Source organism: Meles meles, chromosome 3 (genome assembly GCF_922984935.1).
Source record: "Meles meles chromosome 3, mMelMel3.1 paternal haplotype, whole genome shotgun sequence".
Classification (NCBI taxonomy): Eukaryota; Metazoa; Chordata; class Mammalia; order Carnivora; family Mustelidae; genus Meles; species Meles meles.
In genome coordinates, this window is record NC_060068.1 from 57,584,108 (window position 1) to 57,610,863 (window position 26,756).

General features: G+C 39.1%; 2 protein-coding genes across 20 annotated transcripts in view; both read right to left on the bottom strand.

The window, feature by feature from the left end:
* Positions 1 to 2,066: 2,066 nt before the first annotated feature.
* Positions 2,067 to 11,636, bottom strand: LOC123939226 (tubulin alpha chain-like). The gene is made up of 3 exons (XM_046001145.1): positions 11,545 to 11,636; positions 10,432 to 11,153; positions 2,067 to 2,170 (listed from the first exon to the last, which is right to left on the bottom strand). The coding sequence occupies exons 1-3, from the start codon at positions 11,634 to 11,636 to the stop codon at positions 2,067 to 2,069; spliced, it is 918 nt and encodes a 305-aa protein (XP_045857101.1).
* Positions 11,637 to 24,769: 13,133 nt separating this feature from the next.
* The window catches only part of PAM (peptidylglycine alpha-amidating monooxygenase), a 154,446-nt gene continuing 152,459 nt past the window's right edge, over positions 24,770 to 26,756 (bottom strand). For all 19 annotated transcript variants that reach the window (XM_045999639.1, XM_045999637.1, XM_045999636.1 and 16 more), the window contains one exon: positions 24,770 to 25,762. In XM_045999639.1, the coding sequence (XP_045855595.1) occupies positions 25,581 to 25,762 (182 nt within the window). In that variant the 3' untranslated portion in view covers positions 24,770 to 25,580. The remainder of the gene's footprint in view (positions 25,763 to 26,756) is intronic.

The window sequence follows — 26,756 nt, forward strand, 5'->3', positions numbered from 1 at the left end:
AATACACCAGCCACCGTGGCAAGGGGACAACATGGTGAACCCAGCACTAACTCTGGAAAAGACTGCTGTCACGTTATGTACAACCTTCCTACTCAAATTGCAGTGGTCAAATCTGGTCATACTCTGCTAACGGGTACAAAAGGATTAAAGTTAGTGATGTTAGTTGCATAACTGAAAATACTAAACTCCACTGAATTGTACACTATAAAAGGGTGGATTTTTATGATATGAGAGTTACATCTCAATAAAATTATTATAAAGAGTCTAAACCAGAATTTAAAATAAATGCCACATAGCCACACCTAACACCAAAGGATAGGTTAAGTACAGTCCTCCTATATTCCTGGAAGGAGAAAAACCAAAATAGTGATAGATAACTATAATAGCTGCCGTACTCACCTTTGTTTACAAATTCTATTGTAGGCCATTTGATGAATACTTTTTGAATCCTGATAGCCAATACAAGCTATTCAAATAAGCTGCTGATTTTGTTATTGAAGTCTCGGGATTCTAACCTAGGAATTCCAAGTACAGATTATAAGTAAGCAAATATACACACACAAAAATCAACAAATTACATATACATGCAGTCTTGTCTCTAATGTTTGCAGGGCCCTGTCAGTGAAAATGGAGGTCCATATCCCATTTACCTAAATAATCAGAAGTTACAAAACACACTAACAAACTGTTCCTACCTTGACAAACATGCCCTCTTAAGGTTCCCAGAATTCTTGGACTCCTCAAGTCCTGCACTAAGGCGTGGCAAAACAGAGAGAGATGGACTCAGAGAGCCCTCTGTCCCAGTGCCATCTTCTCCCAAGGACAACCCACCCTGGCTCCTGCAGATGCACTGCTTGAGTAGTCCTGACCTTCGGTATGTGCTCTCCAGCTTCATCTGCCCTTCTGGGACGGACCCGGAAGGCCTTGGAAGAGGTTCTCCAGGTGAGGAGGGGCATGTCCCTGGGCTCTGTGGTCTTCTCACCCTGTAGGGAGAGACATATGCTAGAGTGGAACAGATCCTAGCTCTCAAGCAAATCCCTCTTGCCTGGATTTCAGGGTGGTTTTTCTAGAAGTCTATAGTAAAATTTTGACAGAATTCAGAAATGTCTCTATGAGGTTTTGTATGCCACCTTGTGGTATTTTTAGGAACACTTAAAAACATGATACAGTAGAAAATGGAGATCCTGAGCTACAATAAAAGAGAAATATATTTTAAATGAGAATAATATCTTGGCTTGAAAAGTTATTTTTAAATATCATTATTAACATTTCCAGTGTAAAATTTTCTTATGTGACTGTCTAAAAAAAGTAACTCACTGAGATTTATAAAACTTATTACATATTTAGCTATGGGATTCATTCATACACTCAAAAAAGATATGTATTAAATGCCTGCTCTGCTCCAAGTACTGTTCTGGCACTGAGGTTATATTAGTGGGAAACAAAAATCCCTACACTCCTAGAGCTTATGTTCCAGTTGGATAGTAAAGTAGTACCTACAGTTTTTAATGAATACATTACTTACGTTCAATCTTAAAATCTCATTGGTAGCCTTTTGCACATTTTGTTCGGATCCTACATTAAGCCTTGAAACAGAAGTAAGTATTCTCCTCTGCTTATAGTTGACTATATAGAAAGTTGTAACAGTGTTTTGTTCCCATGTCTAAAAAGGACTGGGCCACTTCCAGTGGGAGTTTCTAACCTATAATTAGTAATTTAAAAGAGAAATTAAGCATTTAAAAAGCAAACTTAATTTCAAACTTTTATTTTCTACAAGTGCATTTATTATTCAGTGGGAAATGCTAGCCTTGTGCAGTGTTAACAATTAATGTTAAGCAGGCAAAGATCAATTTAGTGCCATCAAATTAAAAAGTACCTTGCCCTGAGTTTGAGGCCCAGGCAAAATGACTCTTTTGCTTCCTCTAATCAATCCTTCAATGTTCTCCTCACGCCCTTTCTTCCTTATGCCCATTAATGCTACTTCCTTTGTGCATCCAGCCACAACTTGTTTAGAAGTTAAGTGGCACTGGGCCCAGGGTACTTGCCGTATCTGACCACCTCACTGTTCAGACTTTGAAGACCCTGTGAGGAGCCACAGGAGAGCCAGTTCCTTGGCCTGGTGGGTAGCTGGAGGAGACCAGATAGCCAATGACAACTTCGTTCCTCTCCCCTATATCCCAATGAAGCCTCTGTTAGTTCTGAAAATCTCAGGAATTGAAGTGGAGAATCAGGAGAAACTAAAGGAAAGGGGGTCTGACTTTAATCCTTCCCCTATACCACTTTCATATAGTGATGGAGAGAAAAAGACTAGATGGAATGGTTCTCTTTCTCCAATACCACATTTTTCTATTGCATCATAATACAAAATCTATAGTCTCTGAGCTTCTGAGCAGTTTTTCGTTCTGGGTTTTGCTCTTATTTAGAATTTCATCCTTACAAATATATATACATATATTATTCATTTTCTCCAATTTTATGTGATAAACAGTGACAAAATGATCGTAGTGATGGTTTATGTGACTTGGTCATAGCTAGAAGTAAATCAGAGGCAAATATGCCTAGGCTTTCAGAATAAGACTTAGAGTCAGACCTCTGTTAAGCCATACTCAACTATGTTTAATAATCACTAATTTTACCTGAGGTAATTAATATGGTTTGAAGAGGTTTGAAGAGGTAATGGCTTCTATTTATGTAATGTAAAAAAAAAAAAAACAAAAAAAAACAAAACCTAAAGTGCAGAAAAAATATATAAAAAACTCATAATTAAAAAAAAAATTTAAAAAGGGTAAAAACTCCCAGGTCATGATCCCAACATCCTAGGATCTAGCCCTGCATTAAGCCTCCACACTGGGCTCTCTGCTCTGCAGGGAGCCTCCTTCTCCCTCTCCCTCTGCCTGTTACTCCCCCTGTTTGTACACTCTCTCTCTGTCAAATAAATAAAACCTTAAAAAAGAAAAAGTGTGCAGAGGACTCAATTACACATTTCTCCAAAGAAGATCTACAAATGGCCAAAAGCACAGGAAAATATGCTCAGTATCATTAGTGCTTGGGGAAAAGCAAATCAAAACCACAATGAGATACCACTTCACATCTAGAACAGCTGCACTATTTTTTAATGGAAAATAGCAAGTATTGATGAGAATGTAGACAAATTGGAACCCTTGTACATTGCTGATAGGAATGTAAAATGGTTCAGTCACTAAGGGAAAGAGTTCGGCTGTTCTTCAAAGAGACAGAATTACTGTATATACCAGTAATTTCACTCCTGGGTGTATACCCAAAGGAACTAAAAGCTGGGAGTGGAAGAGACATTTGAACACCAGTGTTTATTGCAGCATTATTCACAATGGCCAAAAGGTGGAAACAGCACAAGTGTCCATCAGCAAGTGAACGGATAAACAAAATGTAATATATACATACAATGGAATATTATTTAGCCATCAAAAGGAATGAAGTTCTGAATAATGCTACGTCATTGACAGTTGAAGGCATTATTCAAAATGAAACAAGCCAAACAAAAAAGACAAATATTGTATGATTTCACTTCATGAAATTTAAGAATAGGCAAATTTATAGAGAGGCTAGATTAGTAGTTACTAGGGCCAAGGGGAGTGGGAAAGAGAGTTAATGGTTATTGATTACAAAGTTACTGTTTGAAGTGATGAAAACATGTTGGAAATAGACAGTGGTGATGGTTGCACAGCACTGTGAATGCAATTAATGTCAATGAATGATAGATTTCAAGTGGTTAAAATGGCAATTTCTATATTATATATATTTTACTATAATTTACCATAAAGTTAGTAATATAATATGCCAAAATCTGTTATGGTATTCACTTTAACTGGGTAAATTATATGCTGTGTGAATTATATCTCAGTTAAGCTGTTTAAAATTTGTAGAATGCAGCTCAAATTGTCCTTCGAAGAAAATTTATGACTTATGTGCTTATATTGGAAAAAAATAAGGGTTTTAAAGTAATGAGTTAATGTAATTTAATGTGATCTAAACAGAACAAATGAATAAGGCTAAGGAAAATGGAATTGATTGAAATCATGAGAGTAATGGAAATTAATGGAATAGAAAATGAACATATAATGACATGAACTGAGGCAAAATTTAGCAATTCTACTAAGAAAAAATAAATCTAGGGAATTTATAAATAAACAATACTGTGAGGTAAAAAGGGTTAGGACCTGATATGAGACATATATTTAAAAGACAGAAGATATTACAACTTTGTTTCAATAAACTTGAAACCTTAAAATGGATAAATTCTAAAAAAAAATTTAACTGACAAAGTGATTCAAAAAGGAATAATAAGCCAGATGATTTTACCAAACATAACAAAATTTAAAGAACACATAGTATTACATCTTACACAAACTATTCAGTCTGGAAACAGAATACTCCTTCAGTCTTGAGGGTGGCATAACTGTAATAATCAAAATCTGAAAAGGACAGAATGAAAAAGGAATCAACAAGTGATTCTCCCATAAATACAAATATGGCAACTGATAAAACACTGAACTCTACCTCTGAAATTAATAATATACTACATGTTAATTAATTGATTAAATAAAATAAAATTTTAAAAATAAAAATAAATAAATACAAAGACGCAAAAGAATAAAAAACAAACTGAATACAGTGACCTATAACAATATGCATTATGAGCAGTTGAATAGTAGATCCCAAAAATTAAAGGTTGATTTAGTGTTAGAAAAGCAATTTTGTAATTAATGGCTACATTTCTAAGAGACACGGCAAGAAAGAGATGAAACACAAAAAATAGTTGTAACTGAAGGAAATTTAAGGAACAGTTTAAAGAAGGATTAATGGAACCAGTAAGGGATAGTTGGACATCCCTTTGATGACCAGTAGGAGCCAGAAACCTCTAGGATTGAAAGGGCAAGAAGAGGAAATGCTTAGTGAGAGATGGAGTTATGGAAGAGGGTTTAACCCTCAGTATTTGTAGCCATAGAAGAATGTGTCTACTGCCAGAACCTGTGTTGGCCTGTGACCAACGAGGGCTCCCTATTTCCTCTCATTTGTCAGCCTCCATGAAAAGCAAGTGGCAAGGAAGCTTCAGGATGCAAACAGTAAAAATAAGCCTTGTAGGCAATAGAACAGTAAATGACAAGGAGTGGATTTGGGGTGTTCACTCTGAGAATAGCCAGCTAAACAAAAAGATCAGAAGTAAAAAGGAAACTTGTATAATCATCTAGTTGGCAAACTTGTGCCAAAGGCTAACTAGATAGTAAATATTTTTAGCTTTGCTGGCCTACTACACATTTTTGTCACAAAACTACACATTTTTGCCACTGTAGTGTGAAAGCAGCCATGTGGATGAAGGACCTCAATGTGAGAAAGGAATCCATCAAAATCCTTGAGGAGAATGCAGGCAGCAACCTCTTTGACCTCAGCCGCAGCAACATCTTCCTAGGAACAACGGCAAAGGCAAGGGAAGCAAGGGCAAAAATGAACTATTGGGATTTCATCAAGATCAAAAGCTTTTGCACAGCAAAGGAAACAGTTAACAAAACCAAAAGACAGCTGACAGAATGGGAGAAGATATTTGCAAACGACATATCAGATAAAGGGCTAGTATCCAAAATCTATAAGGAACTTAGCAAACTCAACACCCAAAGAACAAACAATCCAATCAAGAAATGGGCAGAGGACATGAACAGACATTTCTGCAAAGAAGACATCCAGATGGCCAACAGACACATGAAAAAGTGCTCCACGTCACTCGGCATCAGGGAAATACAAATCAAAACCACAATGAGATATCACCTCACACCAGTCAGAATGGCTAAAATTAACAAGTCAGGAAATGACAGATGCTGGAGAGGATGTGGAGAAAGGGGAACCCTCCTCCACTGTTGGTGGGAATGCAAGCTGGTCCAACCACTCTGGAAAACAGCATGGAGGTTCCTCAAAATGTTGAAAATAGAACTACCCTATGACCCAGCAATTAAACAAGTATGTGTGACTGTTCTCCAATAAAGCTTTATTTTTTAAAAATGTGGGAAGGGGGCGCCTGGGTGGCTCAGTGGGTTAAGCCTCTGCCTTCGGCTCAAGTCATGATCTCAGGGTCCTGGGATCGAGCCCCACATTGGGCTGTCTGCTCAGCAGGGAGCCTGCTTCCCCCCCTCTCTCTGCCTACTTGTAATCTCTGTCTGTCAAATAAATAGATGAAATCTTAAAAAAAAAAATGTGGGAAGGATTTGGCTTTTGACGACACTAGATTTTAGACCCTGGATCTAGTAGATGCAGAAAAAAAATATTTACTGAATATTAACATCCATTTGAAATTTAAAACAACAAGAGCAACAGGAAATTCTTGGCAAACTCAAAGAGCATTTCCCTATCCTGATACAGTATGTGTTATTAAGAAAAAATCCTATAGTAAGCTTTATACTTAATGAGGAAAACATTGAAAGTATTCTCCTTAAGATCATGAACAAGACAGGTGTCACTGCTATTGTATTAGGTGCTCTAGCCAATATATTAGGGCAAGAAAAAAGAAAAGTCATAGGGATTATGAGGAAAACTAGTCATTTGCAATAGAAATCATTGTCCATATAAATCAATATGAAAAAGATAACCTAATACAAAAATGGGCAAAAGTCTTGAACAAGTACTTCATAGGAGAGAAAAGTGAACATGAATAGCACCTACAAATATCTTTTGTTTGCCCCTACATACCAACTTTACATTCTTTTCCTGCGCTCTGTCCAGGATCCTGGCATTGGCAGAGTTCCCATTCCCTTTGACTTCCAGTTGGATTTAGCCAATGGAGATTCCTGACAATAGACCAGAAGGAGGGAGGAGAATGAAGTTGAGATATTCTCCTTGATCCCTTCCTCACCCTAGCTATGTCTTTTAACCAAAGGTTCCTGCTTTGTAAGACTATTCTAGGTTTTCAGTAACCTTTTCCTCTTCTTGTCCTTTTGGGTGTAGGGTGGAAACAACGCTATGGTGGACAGACTGGGTTCTCCTACACTCCATGTACATCTTTGTACTTAGTTCCTTTGATTATCCTAACTTGTCATTTGTTCCCTATTGGAATCCTGATACCATCAATCAACATACTAAAAGATGCTCAACCTCATTAATAGCCAGAAAAAAATGCAGATCAAAACCATTACTAAAGATGATTTTTAAACTACCATATTGGGAATAATTAAAAATATCAGCAAGGGGGCGCCTGGGTGGCTCAGTGGATTAAGCCGCTGCCTTCGGCTCAGGTCATGATCTCAGGGTCCTGGGATCGAGCCCCGCATCGGGCTCTCTGCTCCACAGGGAGCCTGCTTCCCCCCTTCTCTCTCTGCCTACCTCTCTGCCTACTTGTGATCTCTCTCTCTGTCAAATAAAAAAAATATATCAGCAAGGATGTAGAGCAGATAATATAGTTATACATAGTCGGTGAGTGTATCAATTGATACAACTATTTTGGAAAAATAGTTTAGCTTTATGTAGCAAGGCAAAGCTGAAGATGCAGCAAACCTATAATCCAGCAATTTTGCACCAGGAGCTATGTTCAAGAGCGTTTGTAAGAGAATTTTTTTCATAATAACAAAACATTGGAAACACCATAGATTTCCATCAATAGAACTGATAAATTGTGACCTATTTGTACAGTAGAATGCTAAATGCAATGAAAATGAGTAGGTTAAAGCTACATAAAAAGAAAGCATGGATGAAGTCAGAAACATAATAGGGAGCAGAAAAATCAACTTACAGGAGAAGATGACAAATTCTGAATAAAATGAGAAAAGGAGCCATGAGTATACCTGGTGGAAGAGCATTCCAGAGAGAAGAAACAGCAAGTGAAAAATGCTGTAGTGTTTCTGTGTCTGGAATTTTGAGGAGTAAGAAGGGGCCCAGGAGACCTAGAATGGAATACAGGGGAGTATAGCAGGAGAGCACAGAGGCTAGGGGGTGAAATAAATTGTGTCCAGCCACGTAGGTCATTGTATAGACTCTGTTTTTAGTTTAATATGGGTGCTCACTGAAAGTGTTTGAGAAAAGAGACATGATCTGACTTCTTATTTTTGTTTTTAGATAATCTCTCTGCAAGCTGGAATAGGAATGGTCAGAGAAAGTGCATTGGCAGACTGGTTATGAGGCTGTTGTGGTAATTCAGGGGAGTGATGATGGCACGGATAGCAGTGGAGGCGGTGAGAAATGGTTAGGATCGGTTATATTTTGATGGTAAGCAGGATTTGCTGACACCGGAGATAGCTTTTAGAGGAAGAGAGGAATCTATGAGGACTCTAAACTTTTTAGGCTTACAGGACTGGAAGCCACGGAGATGAAGAAGACTAGGAAGAACAGGTTTAGGGAAGAAAAGAGAAGTTCAGTTTGATCGTGTTGAGTTTGAGATGCTTACTATACGTTGAGAGATCTGTTGGGTAGATATTTGGATATGAGTCTGGAGTCCTGGGGATAGGAATTCAGCATTCACTTATGCGCAGTTTGGAACTCTCCAGAATGAAACATTAATTAATATGTGTCCCTTTGGAGAGGCCAAGACATTATCATGGCGACAGAGATCTGTACTTGCTATTGACCTGCCACATTTCTTGTTAATCTTTGCTGAGGTTCTGATCCAAGGCATCTGGTGACTGATTATAGAGTCTGTGGCATTATTTATATTACCTGGCCGATCGAACAGTGCTCAAGCAAGGTTCCTAGCTTTCTGAATGATGCAGCAGAGCATTTGGCCCCCTTCCACCTTTTGATGGGTATACCAGATGTGAACACCACATTTAAGGGGCTACAAATAAAGCATGCAAGTTCTCAAGAATCTCATTCTCCTCTGCCAATAGAAACCGAATGAGATAGAACATTAGTCTTTGCAGTAACACATTATTTTGTAATCACATAGCACTTGGTCTTTGCTAAGGAATTTACAATCCAGTGTCATTTATATAGAATATCAATTTCCTATTTTTGCCTCAATTTTCAATTTGAAATTTGGAGACAGAACTTTATTTTTCCAGAATAAGAATCAGAAATTCTTAGGAATATGTCCTATCCTACCTCACAAACTTGAAGTTATTAGCCCTTAATCCTAAATCTTCCTTTGAATTCCAGTCAGTTCATAATAGAACCTGAAAGTCTTAGCATAGTATACATTTTACTAAGATACCTGAATTGCCAAGATCATTGGGATACAGAGCTTTGCTGAAACAATATGACATTTCAGTTCACTCAGAGAGGAAACTGTGTTTGGCTCCGGTGGTAAAGAATTTTATTCCAACTGTGTTGAAGGACTGGTCATGTATAAGTAGGGAAGACAGAATGGACACTGAAGGTTGTAAAGGAGTAGAAAACTGAATGTTTTCTGTTCTCCTCCCACACAGTTCATTTCTTTCCATAGCTAGCTTCACTTCTCTCCCCTCTGGGAGACCTTCTGTCTTTCAGGGCTTGAACGTCACAGACTTGGGCTCCCTGGGCTAAGGAATCCAAAGTAGGCAGTAGATGTACCTGATGGTGAAATGGAGGGCAGGCGGGTACAGCAAGAGGACAGCACCAGGCAGAGAAATTGTGCTGTGGGATACAGACTTCCACACACAACAAAAATGTTCCCATACCTGTAGGCCTTTACCTAAGCAAGGAAAGCAGTGTTGCAGGACACCCTGGGGAAGGGTAGACAGCTGGCCTAAGCAGGACAGCTATAGGGCATTTTCACAAGTGTGAAGCTAAAGAATTCCTTAGTGAGGCCCCTGGTAGAGGTAGGAATGATTCATTATTTGAAGGAGATATGACTCAGTTTTGGAAGATACAAAGCGGTTTCTACATGGCCCAACTGTGACTGGGAGTTTTCAGGCTTTGAGGATGGTCTTTGTTTACCAGTTTTGAATATGATTGTGTGTGTGTGTGTGTGTGTGTGTGTGTGTGTGTGTGTAAAATTAACATATGATAAAATTCACTCATTTAAAGTGAAAATTGAGGGGCACCTGGGTGGCTCAGTGGGTTAAGCCTCTGCCTTCAGCTCAGGTCATGATCTCAGGGTCCTGGGATCAAGCCCCGCATCAGGCTCTTTGCTCGGCGGGGAGCCTGCTTCCACCCACCCCCTCGCCTGCCTCTCTGTCTACTTGTGATCTCTCTCTTTCTGTCAAATAAATAAATAACATCTTTAAAAAAATAAAAATAAAGTGAAAATTCAGTGGTTTTTAGTAGTCATAGAGTTATTATTTTAATCATTTAATACAGGAAATTTATTGTAAACAACTTGAAGCCAGCCATGCTGCGAGCCTCACTCTAGTATTCTTCCACAGAATCCATGCCTACCTCTTCTCCATCTTTCTCCAGAGCTGCCAAGTTCTCCTGGGCCTCAGAAACCTCTCCTTCCTACATGCCTTTCCCCACATACAATACATAAATGTTCACTTTGCTTCATGAGATCAAACTTACGGTTCAGGCAGGCCCAGACCTCAGCCATAGCAGTGGTGTTGCTCAGTACGCCCACACTCTGTTGCTCTTTGGCCAGGTCTCCCCTGGGGATGATAATCAGAGGGCTGGTAGTTGATGTCCACTTTAAATCTAGTTGGGCAACATCCACAAACTGGGTGTTGCGTTTCATCCTATTGCTGGTAAAGGCTGTGTTGATGTTGGCTTGTCCCTCCAACACCACATGCCACAAACCATGTACTTGCTGTGGCAAGTCATACTTGGCCATTTGACTGGCTAGCTTCAAGCAGGCACTGATGATCTTGCTGCTAACTATAGGCCTTCTTAGCTGAGATGCCTGGGAGTAGGTGGCCCGGGGAAAGTAGATGTGGGGGTATGGGACCAGGTTGGTTGGGAAGTCTGTCAAATTCACATTTAGAGTACTGTCAAATTGCAGAGAGGTGATGATGATAGACACAACCTGCCCAATCAAATGATGGGGATTAGTATGTATGATATCCAGGTTGCACTGACATATGTCATTAGATGGCTTCCTTGGTTGACCGTGAAGGCACAGTGAGAATGACCTAAGGTCATGTGAATGATCAAGAAGGAATTGTAGGGCTCCACCATGGCTGTGGAAACCTGGAGGACCGGCAAATTTGAGGTTGGGCTTCTTGCCATAGACCACCAAGAACTGATTCATGAGCAGGGGCACAAACCTGGGGCTGGTGTTGTCCCCAAAGCTGTGGAAGATGAGCAAGTCCCACAGCACTTTACAAAGATCTGCAGTTTTCAGATCCAGTCCAGGTCACAATCTCCTAGCCAATGATGTAATGGCCTTTGGCATCATTATCGCCTGTGTCTTCCTTCCCAGGGATCAATACCAAGCACCCATTTTTTAAACTTTTCTGAACTTTAATTTTCATTTTCTCTTATTTCTTAAAATGGCAATGGGTTAACAAAATATGCAATTGATTTTGAGTGCCATTATATATGTTTATTTTTGCTTCCTTAAGCGTTCATGTTAAAAAGAAAAAGTAGCTGAACAATTTCATGGTTTTCTGTTCTTTGGTTTGGAGAATAGTGACTCCGTTGTCAAAGGTGACATGGACACTGTCAGTATCTATGTGATACCTGATGTTGCAGATCTTTTCAAATACCTGGGTGCTTGGTATGATGTGGACATAAAAACTGGATGACTCACAGCATTTTAAATTATTCGCCATCATTCACCAAATGGCCCCTCTTGATGAGTATACAAATCCATGCAAATGTTTACTGTTTTACCACCAGATGTCAGCCATTCACTACACTCGTAGTAACAACCCTGAAGAACACTTTATAAAAATCTATGTGGCTGTCACCTTCATCTCTCCTTCCCTCTGTCCCTCTTTCACCCCTTCCTGCTCTGACCGTCAGTCAGGTTTTTTTTTTTTTACCACTTCATAGAAGGAAAGGAGAGGGAATCCCAAAATCCAAAGGCTGGTAGCTGGTTTTCTATCAGTAAGAAAGGTAAGGACCTGAGCAGTTAAGTAGGATAATAGAAGGTATTTGACCATATTTGTGCCATGAGTTTGGGGAATACATATCATATTAATTATAAATAAAATGAGGGGATTAATTTATGTTCTTGAACAGATGCTACCAACATTTATTGGGGTGACAGTAAGACTCAGTCATTTACAGAAGAATGCTTGCTAATAAATGAAGAAAAAATAATATAATTAGAAAACCAATATTATTTAAGAACTCCCCCAAAATTATAGATTCAGGAAAACATTACCAATGGATAAAAAAAAATTAGGAAAAAGTTTTGGGGGAATAGATATTCACATGATCTTAAAAATGTTTTCTCTCCTATTTTGTCTCTTAATCTCACAAAACAAACTGAGGGTTGGGGGAGGTGGGGGTTTGGTAGGGAGACAGTGGTTGGATTAAGGACATTGGGGAGGGTATGTGTTATGGTGAGTGCTGGGAAGTGTGTAACCTGACAATTCACAGACCTGTACCCCTGGGGCTAATAATACATTATTTGTTAATAAAAAATTTAAAAATAAATCTCAAAAAAATGTTTTCTCTCAGAAACACTTTATAAAGAAAAGGTAGAAATGGAACATATATAATGGGGAATTTGTTGGACATTTAAAATTTTTTTTATTCTTTTTAAGATTTTACTTATTTATTAGAGAGAGAGAGCATGAATTGCAGGGGGGACCAAGGGAGAGGGAGAAGCAGACTCCCCATTGAGCAAGGGGCTGGGGGCTGGATGCAGGGCTCAATCCCAGGACCCTGAGATCATGACCTGACTGAGCCACCCAGGTGCCCTGGACATCATTTTACTTAAGTGATCAAATGTAGCATCATCAATAATGGAGCAAACTGACATTGTGTGTCTCTTAATATGAGGCGGTGGGAGGTAGGCATCATCAGAATTATAAATCAATCATGAGAAAAAAGATGAAGTTACAGTGGGAGCCCTTGTGCAAAATGACTGGACTGTACTATTTTTTTAAATATTTTTATTTATTTATCAGACAGAGAGAGATCACAAGTAGGCAGAGAGGCAGGCAGAGAGAGATGGTGGGGAAGCAGGCTCCCTGCTGTGCAGAGAGCCTGATGCAGGACTTGATCCCAGGACCCTGAGATCATGATCTGAGCTGAAGGCAGAGGCTTAACCCAGTGAACCACCCAGGTGCCCCAGACTTGACTATTAAAAGTGTTGACGTTTTGGAAGAAAAAGAATGGCAAAAGAATTACTTTAAAGAGACAAAAGAGGGGTTGCCTGGGTGGCTCAGTGGGAAGAAGTCTCTGCCTTCCGCTCAGGTCATGATCCCAGGGTCCTGGGATGGAGCCCCGCATTGGGCTCTCTGCTCAGCGGGGAGCCTGCTTTCCCCCAACCCCCGCCTGCCTCTCTGCCTACTTGTGCTCTCTCTGTCAAATAAATAAATAAATAATCAAAAAAAAAAAAAAAAGGAGACAAAAGAGTTGTAAGAAACAAATGCATCATGTGAATATTAATTGGATCCTGGATCAAAAATAGAAAGCTCCAAAGGGAATTTTAAAGATATTGGGGGTTCAAATGTGGACTACATATTAGCCGATATTAAGGAATCAGTGTTAAATTCTTTTGTGTAACAATATTTCTGTGGTTATGTAGGAGAATGCCTAATTCTTAGGTGATATGTGTTGAACTATTGAGAGTAAATGTTATGATGTCCTCAAATTATTCTCAAATTGTTCAGTAGAGGTAAATTAGTGTGTGCATGCATTGCACACATGTGAGAAAGAGAAAACACATACGGCAAAATATTAATCTCTGGTAAGTCTAAGCGAAGGGTATATGGATAGTCAATATGACAGTCTTCAGTATTGCTATAGCTTTGAAATTTTCAGAGGGAGAACTGGGGACAAAAGAACATCATAATTTGTTTGTTTCAGAATGAATAGTATTGACTGAACACCCATGATTTATCTTTTTTTTAAGTAAGGCAAATAACTCTTTTATTGATTGGAAGCTACCTGTTTCCATCAACCTTAGATGAGTAGAAATCGTAGCATAAGAGACAGATTTTAGGTCTCAAATCTTTGCTCTTGTTTTCTTTGTATATTTTTGATTGTCACTATTATTGTGACAGACCCAAATTCAACATTTCTTCTTGTATTCAGTATTGTTTGTGGGAATTTGAGACTCTTTTCATTTATATACTGGTACAGACTTAATTACTCAATGTCCCTTTTTACTGTAATAATTTAAGCACCACACAAATAGGCATTTCAGTAAACCTCTTTATCTAAGAAATAGAACATTAGTGCCTGTCTACTATTTTTTTCTTACCAGAATCAACATTTATTCAACGGGCAGTAGTATCTGAAGTTTTCTTGGGGAAACAAATTCTCTATAAATCATCAGTGTGGTTACTATGAGATGTGACTCTGCTCTGGTTCTACGTATCACGCTTCCCCTGCCTATGGTGATTTGTTCTAAACTTGCACAGAAATCAAATCAGGCCAGTTAGTCAGTGTATTAGAACTCTTTAGAAAGGGAAGGTATCTTCCTCAAAGTTAATGCTGGGAGGGTTTAAACTCAGAGTTGCTGGTTGCCACCTTTATTACTTCTGGGTGGAGAGTGTGCATGAAAATGAATCCTTCGTAGAAGAAAGACAAACTGAGGGATGATGAGAGGCAAATTCCTGATAGCGCCTTCTGAGTTGCTGAATCTAGCCATGCCCTACTTTTTCAGTTATGTGAATTAATAAATAACAGTACTATATCTTAATAAATTATTAATTTTTCATTATTTTCATTATTATCATTGTTAATTCTTAATAAGTGAGAATTGTGTGAATCATGATTTATGACTAAAGAAGCTTGACTAATAAAATGGTCTGTATTCTATAGGTATATAAGATATAGCTATAGGTGGGTTCAGAATGGTGTATAATTAGATCTAGTGCTTGGAATTTCAGAACTTTTGTCATCTTAACCCAGCATGCTTTCCCAAGTCAATATCAGCTAAGACTAGGCTGCACTATTGAATGGAACTACCTCCCTATCTGGAAGTTAGTTGTAAGAACCAGTGCATTTGTGCTGTTCCACCCATTTGCATGCTTACTTCACCTCCTGGACAATATATATTTTTAAAGACACGGAGAGTGATGTTAGTATAATAGAGGAAATAAATGAAGCATTCTCAAGTAACTGGTCTGTTCAGGTTACGTATGTATGTGTGTAAGAGAAAACGCATTTTTGCTCAAAAATGAAAAGAGTTCTTTTACTGTCAAACTTGTTTTTATAAACTCGTCTATTTCATATTCTTTCTTCATATGTCCAAACTTGGGCACTCTCTTATCAAGTCTTCATTGGTAAATCCCTGTGATGGTACAGTGTACCCAGTTTTGGAGCACAGAAAATACTTGTTTCTTGTTTTGTATCTTTAGTTTAGATGTATGATTGACATCTTTGTGCTTTGGTGTTTCAGAAATCGGAAGTCTATAAGGAGGAGTCACATTTATCCTCATCAGTGCATTCTCTAGAATGAATACATATGCTCCCTTAAATAATGATGCAGGAAAAACACACCAGATGTATCTGGTGGATTCTTGCCTTTAGGTGTGATTTGAAAAGAGAAAATAAGACTAGCATGGTAGCCTGTGGAGGACGTCACTTGTATTTTTGCCTTTGGAGTGATCCGTGTTAAGGGAACGGAAGGGGGAAGTTGCTGGTAGGTCAGTTCTGCTGTGAAGATAATTTGCACCTGTGGTTTCTGTGATGTGGGTTTGAGGAAGTGGGATCAATGACTTCTAAGGCCTCTCACTCTAGAGACCGTATATTTGAGAACATGGCTTTGTATGCCTAATAATTGTTTTAAGGCATGGCTACTCTCTGTGGGACTGTATTTCTTGGAGATGGTCCATGGAACACCTGGGTCCAAATCACCAGGGATGCTTCTTAAAAATGCAGAGATCTGGGCCCCACCCAGTATAGTGAATCAGAAACTCTGGGTATGGGATCAAGAGTCAGTCCTCTCAAAATAAGTACCCACAGCTGATACTTATATTCACTGAAATCTGAGAAGTATGCTATAGGCAACATCAACTTTGACTTACACCAACTTTGAGCTAGTAGGTAGATGACAGTCTGGGGAAAAAAGCCCTAAAACCAAGTCTTTGGCTTCCCTTGTCATTCAGCTACTTAAATATTCAATTTATATAACATTTGAGTGGGAGTTTAAAGATGCATGGGAATTTTGAGAAAGAATATGCTGATTTGATAAACTAAGAAGAAGGCTTAGAACAAAAGATTTTATGCATATGATCATTGAGGACCAATTCAGTGAATGACAGAGCTATTCTTTTTCCTCCTCCAAATAATACTCTCTGGATAATTTAATGTAAAAAAATCAAAGCCCAGCTGTTTCTCTTTGCCTTTTTAAAAAGTCAATTATGCCTATTTTATTTATCCAATTTAAAACATTGAACATGAAGGCAGTCAGACCTTGGTACTAATGGTCAAAATTAAAATACCCCAGACCCCATCTTCTCTCTCCAAACATTTGTAAACCATAACATATGTGAAAATACAGATATCTACTTGTAGTAACTGGCACAGTGGAACAGCTGTTCTCAAAGACAGCAGTTTTCAATGCTGGATGCACATTAGAATTACCTAGAAAAATTAAAAAGCATGACGAATACCAAGATACTCCTCTAAGTCAACTAAGTCAGGATCTCTGGAAGGAGTGCCCCCTGCCTCTTTTTCTTCTTAAATTCCCCAGGTGATTCTACAGTAAAGCCAGGGATGGGATCCACTTCTTTGGGTGCTTCCTAAGCAGGGCAATCTCTGAGGGTCTCAATAAATGAAATTCAGCTAAGAGCAATAATCAGTGGAGAGACTGCTTGAAGGCAATGGAGTTCATTCATTTCTAGTCTACCGTCTTCAATCAAGCCAGGTTAGTAGAATAAGGGTAGTGTACTAGGACAGGATTGTAATACCCCAGATTTTCTTTTCCCGACTCTTCTTTTTTATCATGCCATTTGCTTATATTAGGCATAAAATCCTGCATGCTATAGTAAGGGACATACATAAAGAACAGACCTGCAAAATGTATTTATCTACTCTATGGATATCGTTGAAGACCTCAATGACACTTGCCGCTGTCTTTCAGAAGGTACTCGGGAGCAAGTTTTTCTGGTCTTATAATTAGGAACTCTAAATGTTTAATGGGCTCATGAATTATGTAAGTAATCGAGTTTTATTTAATGAGCTGCTAGAAAGTTTAGAGGCAAATTCTCTCCCTTGAGCAGGTGTAATGGGAATGACTTTTGTATTAAGTTTTCCATTTCTATCTTTGTTCTCCCTTTTTCTTTCTCACCTCCTTATAATATACCATTTTCACATTTATTTTTATTTTTTTGCATCCACTGAGTCACCGTAAACTGTTTAGGAACGTTTGATAACATTTTAAAAAGTAGCTGATGGAGCTGAGGGTCAAATATTGTACCACAAAAGGGCAAGTCAGCTAATTTCCTCACTGTAAGCAAACTTGAGCACTACCAAAGTCAGTGCATAAAACATTTACCTTGGGGTATTGGACTAATTCTCACATTGAAATAAAAAAAATATGTAAGATACAGTGGACAGGCACATATACATCAGAAGAGTTGTTATTCTACATTTACATATTTACTGCTGATGGTGTCGAAAGGGAAATAAAGGAGTAGTCAAGGGAGGAAAATGTTATTCCTCATTTGAGAAGGAAGATCATAGGAATTAAAAAAAGGTGAGGTTTCTACTTGGGGAGGATGCTCAAATTAAGCTTTAACAAGAAGGTAGATGACTGCCTTTGGTATCTCATCTTTGGTATCAATGATGAGAGGACAACAATCTGAGTTGGATTTTTGAAAATAACATAACTGGAAGACTCTCTAACATACTTTTGTACAAAGCACTCTGTCGTGTTTTCATGATTGGTCAATTAAAGCTCTGCTATGCCACTACTAAGATGCTTGAATTGCATGTAGGCATTTTGAAGAAAGGGTTCTAGAGTCTGCTTATTATATGAAGGAAATTTATCAGATTCTTACTAAATTGCATTGATGGATTATGATGAAAAAGATGTCATCAAAATAATTCGTATGGGGGAGGAGCAAGATGGCAGAGGAGTAGGAAATCTAATTTCGTCGGGTCCCAGGAATTCAGCTAGAAAGGTATCAAACCACTCTGAACATACAAACTCAACAGGAGATTAAAGAAAAGAAGAGCAGCAATTCTAGGAACAGAAAAGCGACCACTTTCTGGAAGGTAGGACATGCAGAGAAGTGAATCCGAGGTGATATATGGGAAGAGAGACCGTGGGGGGAGGGGCTGGCTCCCAGCAAGCAGTGGAGCAGCGGAGAACAAAATCAGAACTTTTAGAAGTCTCCTCCACGGAGGGATGTCACTCCAGAGGCTAAGCGTGGGGTGGAGTCCTCATGGGGACAGTGTGGTCATAGGACCTGCGGGGTCACAGAAAGACCTGGGGTGTCTGAGTGTGGCAGAGCCCCAGGTATCAGATTGGGGAAGCAGGCTACAAAGAGGAGCCAAAGAGTGGGCTCTCAGCTCGGGGTTACCTTAAACTGTGATCCAGGGCTTAGTCAGGCACACCTCACGGAGCAAGGACCCCACAACTGGCAGATCCGGGGAGACGCCACCCCCTCTTCCACTGAGAGGAGCAGTGCAGGAGCACGCTGCAGGAATCTGCTGGGTTTGGAGACTCCAAACAGGGCCGTAGGCCAGAGATAGAAATGCTCAGTCACAGGCTGGGTGAGCACCGAGTGCAGCCGGAGACCAGGGAGACTGGAGGGATTGACTGCTTTTCTCCGGGGTCGCACTGAGGAATGCAGCCCCGAGCTCTTGGCTCCTACTGGCCGGAGACTGGAAGGCCTCCATTTTCATTCCCTCCTCCAGAACTCTACGGAAAGCGTTCAGGGAACAAAAGCTACAGAGAGCGAACCTGAGCAGATTCCTTAGGCCTCCCCAGGCAAAGGCAGTGCAATTCTGCCTCGGGCAAAGACATTTGAGAATCACTCAAACAGGCCTCTCCCCCAGAAGATCCGCAAGAACCTCTGGCCAAGACCACGTTCACTGATCAATGAGAATTGCAAAACATCAGAGCTATGGGAACATAGCACATAGAATTCATGGATTTTTCCCCATGATTCTTTAATCTTTCAAAGTTAAAATTTTTAGATTTTCTTTTTTTCTTATTCAATTCTTTTAAAAATTTTCCCCTTTCCTATTTTAACTTCTTTAACTATTTTACCAATAGCTTTTTAAAAATCTTTAAAAATTTTCATTGTTAGGGGCGCCTGGGTGGCTCAGTGTGTTTAAAGCCTCCGCCTTCGACTCGGGTCATGGTCCCGGGATTCTGGGATCGAGCCCCGCATCGGGCTCTCTGCTCAGCAAGGAGCCTGCTTTCCTTCCTCTCTCTCTGGCTGCCTCTCTGCCTACCTGTGATCTCTGTCTGTCAAATAAAAAAAATTTTTTTTCATTGTTATAGTCATATTTTATCCCTTCATTGTATTTAACCTTATTTTGTATATATATACGTCTTTCTTTCTTCAAAATTTTGGGAGATAGAATCTTCTAACAGATCAGAACATACCCTAAATCTAGCATATGGCTTTGTTCTAGTCTCCAGTCTGATCACATTCTCTCCTTTTTTTTTCTTTTTTCAACCAACTTCTTATCAATTCTTTTTTTAAAATCTTTTAAAATTTTCATCATATAGTATATTCCAACCCTTCATTGTGTTTACCCTTATTTTTGTATATATAAGTTTTTCTTTCTTTAAAATTTTAGGAGGCATTCTCTCCTAACAGACAAACATATACCCAAAATCAACTGTGTGGCTCTTTTATATTCACCAGTCTAATTATATACATATGCATATTTTAGTGAGGGGGTGGAAAACAATTTACCATGCTAATGGACATCAAAAGAAAGCTGGGGTGGCAATCTTGACATCAGATAAAATAGATTTTAATCCAAAGAGATGAGGAAGGACACTATATCATATTTAAAGCATCTGTTCAACAAGAAGAGCTAACAATTTTAAATATCTATGCCCCTAACACGGGAGCAGCCAACTATATAAACCAATTAATAACAAAATCCAAGAAAGACATTGACAATAATACAATAATAGTAGGGGACTTTAATACCCCCTCTCACTGAAACGGACAGGTCATCTAAGAAAAAGATCAAAAAGGAAATAAAGGCTTTAAATGACACACTGGGCCAGAGGGACATCACAGATATATTCAGAACATTCCATCCCAAAGCAACAGAATACACATTCTTCTCTAGTGCACAGGGAATATTCTCCAGAATAGATAACATCCTGGGGCATAAATCAGGTCTCAACCAGTACCAAAAGATTGGGATCATTCCCTGCATATTTTCAGATCACAAAGCGTTGAAACTAGAACTCAACCACAACAGGAAAGTTGGAAAGAACTCAAATACATGGAGGCTAAAGAACATCCTACTAAAGAACGAATGGGTCAACCAGGAAATTAAGGAAGAATTTTAAAAATTCATGGAAATAAATGAAAATGAAAACACAACTGTTCAAAATCTTTGGAATACCATAAAAGTGGTTATGTGAGGAAAGTATATAACAATACAAGCCTTTCACAGGAAACAAGAAAGATCTTAAATATACAACCTAACCCCACACCTAAATAAGCTAAAAAGGGAACAGGAAATAAAGCCTAAACCCAGCAGGAGAAGAGAAATAATAAAGATCAGAGCAGAAATCAATGAAAGAGAAACCAAAAGAACAGTAGAACAGATCAATGAAACTAGGGGCTGGTTCTTTGAAAGAATTAATCAGATTGATAAGCCCCTGGCCAGACTTATAAAAAAGAAAAGAGAAAGGACCCAAATTAATAAAATCATGAATGAGAAAGTACAGATCAAAACCAACACCCAAAGAAATACAAACAATTAAATGAACATTTTATGAGCAACTATTCACCAGAAAATCTGACAGTCTGGAAGAAATGGATGCATTCCTAGAGACACATAAACTACCAAAACTGAACCAGAAAGAAATAGAAAACGTTAACAGACCCATAACCAGTAAGGAGATTGAAGCAGTCATCAAAAATCTCCCAACAAAGAGAAGCCCAGGGCCAGACGGCTTCCCATGGGAATTCTACCAAGCATTTACTTATTTTTTTTTAAAGATTTTATTTATTTGACAGAGATCACAAGTAGGCAGAGAGATAGGCAGAGAGAGAGGGGGAAGCAGGCTTCCCGCCATCAGAGAGCCCGATGCTGGGTTCGATCCCAGGACCCTGGGATCATGACCTGAGCCAAAGGCAGAGGCTTTAACCCACTGAGCCACCCAGGCACCCCTCTACCAAGCATTTAAAGAAGAATTAATTCCTACTCTCCTGAAAGTGTTCCAAAAAATAGAAATGGAAGGAAAACTTCCAAACTCATTTGATGAGGCCATCATTACCTTGATCCCAAAACCAAACAAAGACCCCATCAAAAAGGAGAATTACACACCAATATCCTTGATGAACACAGCTGCAAAAATTCTCATCAAAATACTAGCCAATAAGATCCAACAGTACATTAAAAGGATTATTCACCACAACTAAGTGGGATTTATTCCTGGGCTGCAAGTTTGTTTCAACATCCACAAATCAATCAATGTGATACAATACATTAATAAAAGAAAGAACAAGAACCATATAATACTCTCATGATATATAATATATATATAACCATATAATACTCTAATGATGCTGAAAAAGCATTTGACAAATTACCGCATCCTTTCTTGATCAAACTCTACACAGTGTAGGATAGAGGGAACAAACCTCAATATCATCAAAACGATCTATGAAAAAACCACAGCAAATATCATTCTCAATGGGGAAAATCTGAGCTTTCTCCCTAAGGTCAGGAACACAGCAGTGATGTCCACTCTCACCACTCTAGCCTCAGCAATCGGACAACAAAAAGAAATAAAAGGCATCAGAATTGACAAAGAAGAAGTCAAACTCTCACTCTTTGCAGATGATACGATACTTTATGTGGAAAACCTGAAAGATTCCACTCCAAAACTGCTGGAACTCATACAGGAATTCAGTAAAGTGTCAGGATATAAAATCAATGCACAGAAATCAATTGCATTTCTACACACAAATAGCGAGACAGAAGAAAGAGAAATTAAAGAGTCCATCCCATTGACAATTGCACCCCAAACCATAAGATACCTAGGAATAAATCTAACCAAAGAGGCAAAGAATCTGTACTCAGAAAACTATAAAGTACTTATGAAAGAAATTGAGGAAGACACCAAGAAATGGAAAATGCTTATGGATTGGAAGAACAAATATTGTGAACATGTCTATGCTACCTAAAGCAATCTACACATTTAATGCAATCCCTATCAAAATGCCATCAATTTTTTTGAAAGAAATGGAACAAATAATCCTAAAATTTCTGTGGAACTGGAAAAGACCCCCCAATAGCCAGAAGAATGTTGAAAAAGAAAGCCAAAGTTGGTGGCATCACAATTCCAGACTTCAAACTCTGTTACAAAGCACTAATCATCAAGACATCAAGACTGTCAGATAGACCAATGGAACAGAATAGAGAGCCCAGAAATGGACCCTCAACTCTACAGTCAACTAATCTTTGACAAAGCAGGAAAGAATGCCCAATGGAAAAAAGACAGTCTCTTCAACAAATGGTGTTGGGAAAATTGGACAGCCACATGCAGAAAAATGAAACGGGACCATTTCCTTACACCACACACAAAAATGGACTCAAAATGGATGAAAGACCTCCATGTGAGAAAAGTCCTTCTCCTTGAGGGGAGCACAGGCAGCAACCTCTTCAATTTCAGCCACAGCAACTTCTTCCTAGAAACATCACCAAAGGCAAGGGAAGCAAGAGCAAAAATGAACTATTGGGATTTCATCAAGATCAAAAGCTTCTGCACAGCAAAGGAAACAGTCAACAAAACCAAAAGACAACCGACAGAAGGGAGAAAATATTTGCAAATGATGTATCAGATAAAGGGCTAGTATCCAAAATCTATAAAGAATTTTTCAAACTCAACACCCACAGAACAAATAATCCAATCAAGAAATGGGCAGAGGTCATGAACAGACATTATAGCAAAGACATCCAAATGGCCAAGAGACACATGAAAAAGTGCTCAACATGGCTTGGCATCAGGGAAATACGAATCAAAACTACAGTGAGGGCTGCCTGGGTGGCTCAGTTGGTTAGGTGACTACCTTTGGCTCAGGTCATGATCCTGGAGTCCCTGGATCGATTCCCACATCGGGCTCCCTACTCGGAGGGAGTCTGCTTCTCCCACTGACCTTTCTCTACTCACGCTCTCTCTCTGTCTCTCTGTCAAATAAATAAATAAAACCTTTTAAATAAATAAATAAATAAAATAACAATAAAAATAAAGAAAAGTATGATTTCTTTAAAAAACAAAACAAAACTACAGTGAGATACCACCTCACACCAGTCAGAATGGTTAAAATTAACCAGTCAGGCAACTACGGGTGTTGGCGAGGATACACAGAAAGGGGAACCCTCCTACATTATTGGTGGGAATGCAAGCTGGTGCAGCCACTCTGGAAAACAGTATGGAGGTTCCTCAAAAAGGTGAAAATAGAGCTACCCTATGACCCAGCAATCGCACTACTGGGTATTTACCTTAAAGATTCAAATGTAGTGGGACACCTGGGTGGTTCAGTGGGTTAAGCATCTGCCTTCAGCTCGGGTCATGGTCTCAGGGTCCTGGGATCGAGCCCAGTGTTGGGCTCTCTCCTAGGCAGAGAACCTGCTTCCTTCTCTCTCACTGCCTCTCTGCCTACTTGTGATCTGTCAAATAAATAAATAAAATCTTAAAAAAAAAAAAAATAGATCCAAATGTAGTGATCCAAAGGGGCATGTGCAACCCAATGTTTATAGCAGCAATGTCCACAATAGCCAAGCGATGGAAAGAGCCTAGATGTCCATCAACAGATGAAGGATAAAGAAGATATATATAGACAGATATAGATAGATCTCTATATATTACATCTTCTATATCTTATATATATATCACATCTTCTATATATATATGATATATATATATATATCATACAGCCATAAAAACTGAAATCTTGCCATTTGCAATGACATGGATGGAACTAGGAGGTATTATGCTAAGTGCAATAAGTCAATCAGAGAAAGACAATTATCATAAGGTCTCTCTGATATAAGGAATTTGAGAGGCAGGGCGGGGGATCGTGGGGAGAAGGGGGTAAAAATGAAACAAGATGGGACCAGGGAGGGAGACAAACCATAAGAGACTCTTAATCTCAAGAAACAAACGATGGTTGCTGGAGGGGAGGAGAGTGGGAGGGATAGGGTAGCTGGGTGATGGACACCGAGGAGGGTATGTACTATGGTGAGTGCTATGTGTTGTGTTACACGGATGATTCACAGACCTGCACCCCTGAAGCAAATAATACATTATATGTCAATATAAAATAAACAAATAAATAATAGGTAGTCACAGTAAGATGAGTATTCCCATGAACACCTGGGAATCTGAGTGAAATTATTCTTTAAAAAGAAAACTATTAGTAGTAACCTACCCTGATGGACTCATTTGCTTATGTAATTTGAGACACAGCCTTCCTCTTAGCTAGATCACCTTTTATTAAATAATTTACCTCCTGATTGATATACAGGCAAAACCCCTCTTTGAATTTTAAGAGAGAACCTTGTTTTACACATGTATGTAAAGTCTGATTGCTGGCTTTTAATTTATATCAGCCACATAACAAAATATCATCTTCATTTTAATACAATACAACACATTTCTTTCCGTTGAAGACATTGAGTAGTTTTCACTGTATCTGTGGTTTGTGTAATTATTACAAAAGTTGTATACAAAACCCTCCAAGTATGCAAAAATTCCAAAATACACTCTGACAGCTAATGCTCTGAAAACACTTTATTACACAAATTACATTCAGATTCTGAAAATAGTGTTCTAACAGTGTAACCATCTAAAAATAAGACATCCCCAAAACACACCAACTGAAGAAGAAAATTAAAAAATGAATTTAAATAGAGACTTTTTTTCTTTCCCTCACTGCAATATAATGTTAGTGATTTTAAAAAAATAGAAGGAGATTTAGCAGCTTTGTCCTCATGTAGCACAAAGTTTTCTCTTTACTGCCACAGGCTGAGAATGCTGAACAGGAAAGGCACCAAAGACAGACATCGGCAATGGAAGTGCTATTGGGAAAATACTGTGTTCAAGCAGAGAAAGGGGTTATTTACATCTACAGAAGAGTCTCGAAAATGTAAATGAGCAAACCTTCCATCATTAAATTAGTAATGTGATGGAAGGAGAGGACCGTTTCTCTAGTCTATGTTCATAGAAGGACAATGGCACTGTTAGGAACTTTTAGGAAACTCCTCAACTAGAAACAGAAGCCAACTCAATCAAAACAAAGGAAATAAAATGTGTCCAGTCCCACACAGGCTAGTACAGTTTACAATTAAATACGCAAAACCCTAAAGGTGCTAAAGGGAAAGGAATCTGGCGTTCTTGGAAAATCTCGTGATCCTAAATCAGAGGCCAGTTTTCAGGAGGAAGACAGCGAGGGTGTAGGCAGAGGTGCGGAGTACTCCTCTTCGGACTCACTTCCATCATCCTCGTCTTTCTCTTGGTCGCTTCCCTCAGTGCTAAGGCGGTCAAACCCTTTCCGGCTGTAGCCCTTCCGGCTTGCGAAGAAATTTCCAAGGTTTAAGCCTCCACCGCCCTTTCCTGAAGAAAGCACACAATGACATGGAACTGAGGTCAGGTTTGCACAAATGATTCTCCGTCTTCTTGTAGATTATTTTTTAATCTTTTTAAAAAAGATTTTATTTATTTATTTGAGAGAGAGAGAGAGAGAGAGAGATCACAAGTAGGCAGAGAGACAGGCAGAGGGAAAGGGGGAAGCAGGCTCCCCGCGGAGCAGAGAGCCCGATGCGGGGCTCGACCCCAGGACCCTGAGATCATGACCTGAGCCGAAGGCAGAGGCTTAACCCACAGACCACCCAGGCACCCCTTTTTATAGATTCTTAAATGATAAATTAGAAGTTATAATGCCACAGGGTAGATATTAGTAAAAAACAAAACAAAACAATAATGTGACAGAGAGATACTTATCCTATAGGGTCAGGAAGATATTACTCCACACATTTATTAAAATAGATAAGAAAGGGGTGCTTGGGTGGCTTGTTCAGTCTGTTAAGTGTCTGCCTTCAGCTCGGGTCATGATCCCAGGGTCCTGGGATTGAGCCCTGCGTCAGCCCTCTGCTCAACAGGGAGTCTGCTTTTCCCTCTTTCTCTCTCTCTCTCAAATAAATAAATAAAGCCTTAAAAAACTAAAGTAAAATAAAATCAATAAAAAAGCTCCTCAGGACTATATATGTGTTTCTGTAGGGCTATTTCAGATTCATTTTTCAGGATCTCTGGAACTGGCATCCCTCAAGGAGCTCTTCATTTCAATGACGATATGAAAAGGTCATCTTCACTATGACAAGCACTGACAGGCCGACAGGAGTGACAGAGAATTCACTGAAGACAAACGAAGCCAGATAAAAGACAGGCGAAGATAATTAGATAATACAGAAAGGGAAAGCAGAAAAAACCGAAACTGGGAAATCTGCTGCCAGAGCCACACTCTTTGGCTTTGGTTAACGGTTTGCAATTCTGCACTTAACATTGCTGTGCTGCACACGAGGAGTTTAATTTTCCGAGAGAAAATAAGAAA

What these genes read in the sequence shown, in the direction of transcription:
- LOC123939226 (XM_046001145.1), bottom strand. Translation starts at nt 11,636, where the DNA reads ATGGCGAATAATTTAAAATGCTGTGAGTCATCCAGTTTTTATGTCCAC. An exon ending in GAAAAGATCTGCAACATCAG is followed by an intron (nt 11,154 to 11,544) that starts GTATCACATAGA and finishes CATCTTCCACAG; the next exon opens with CTTTGGGGACAACACCAGCC. An exon ending in GGTCTGGGCCTGCCTGAACC is followed by an intron (nt 2,171 to 10,431) that starts GTAAGTTTGATC and finishes ATTGGGATATAG; the next exon opens with GGGAGAGGAACGAAGTTGTC.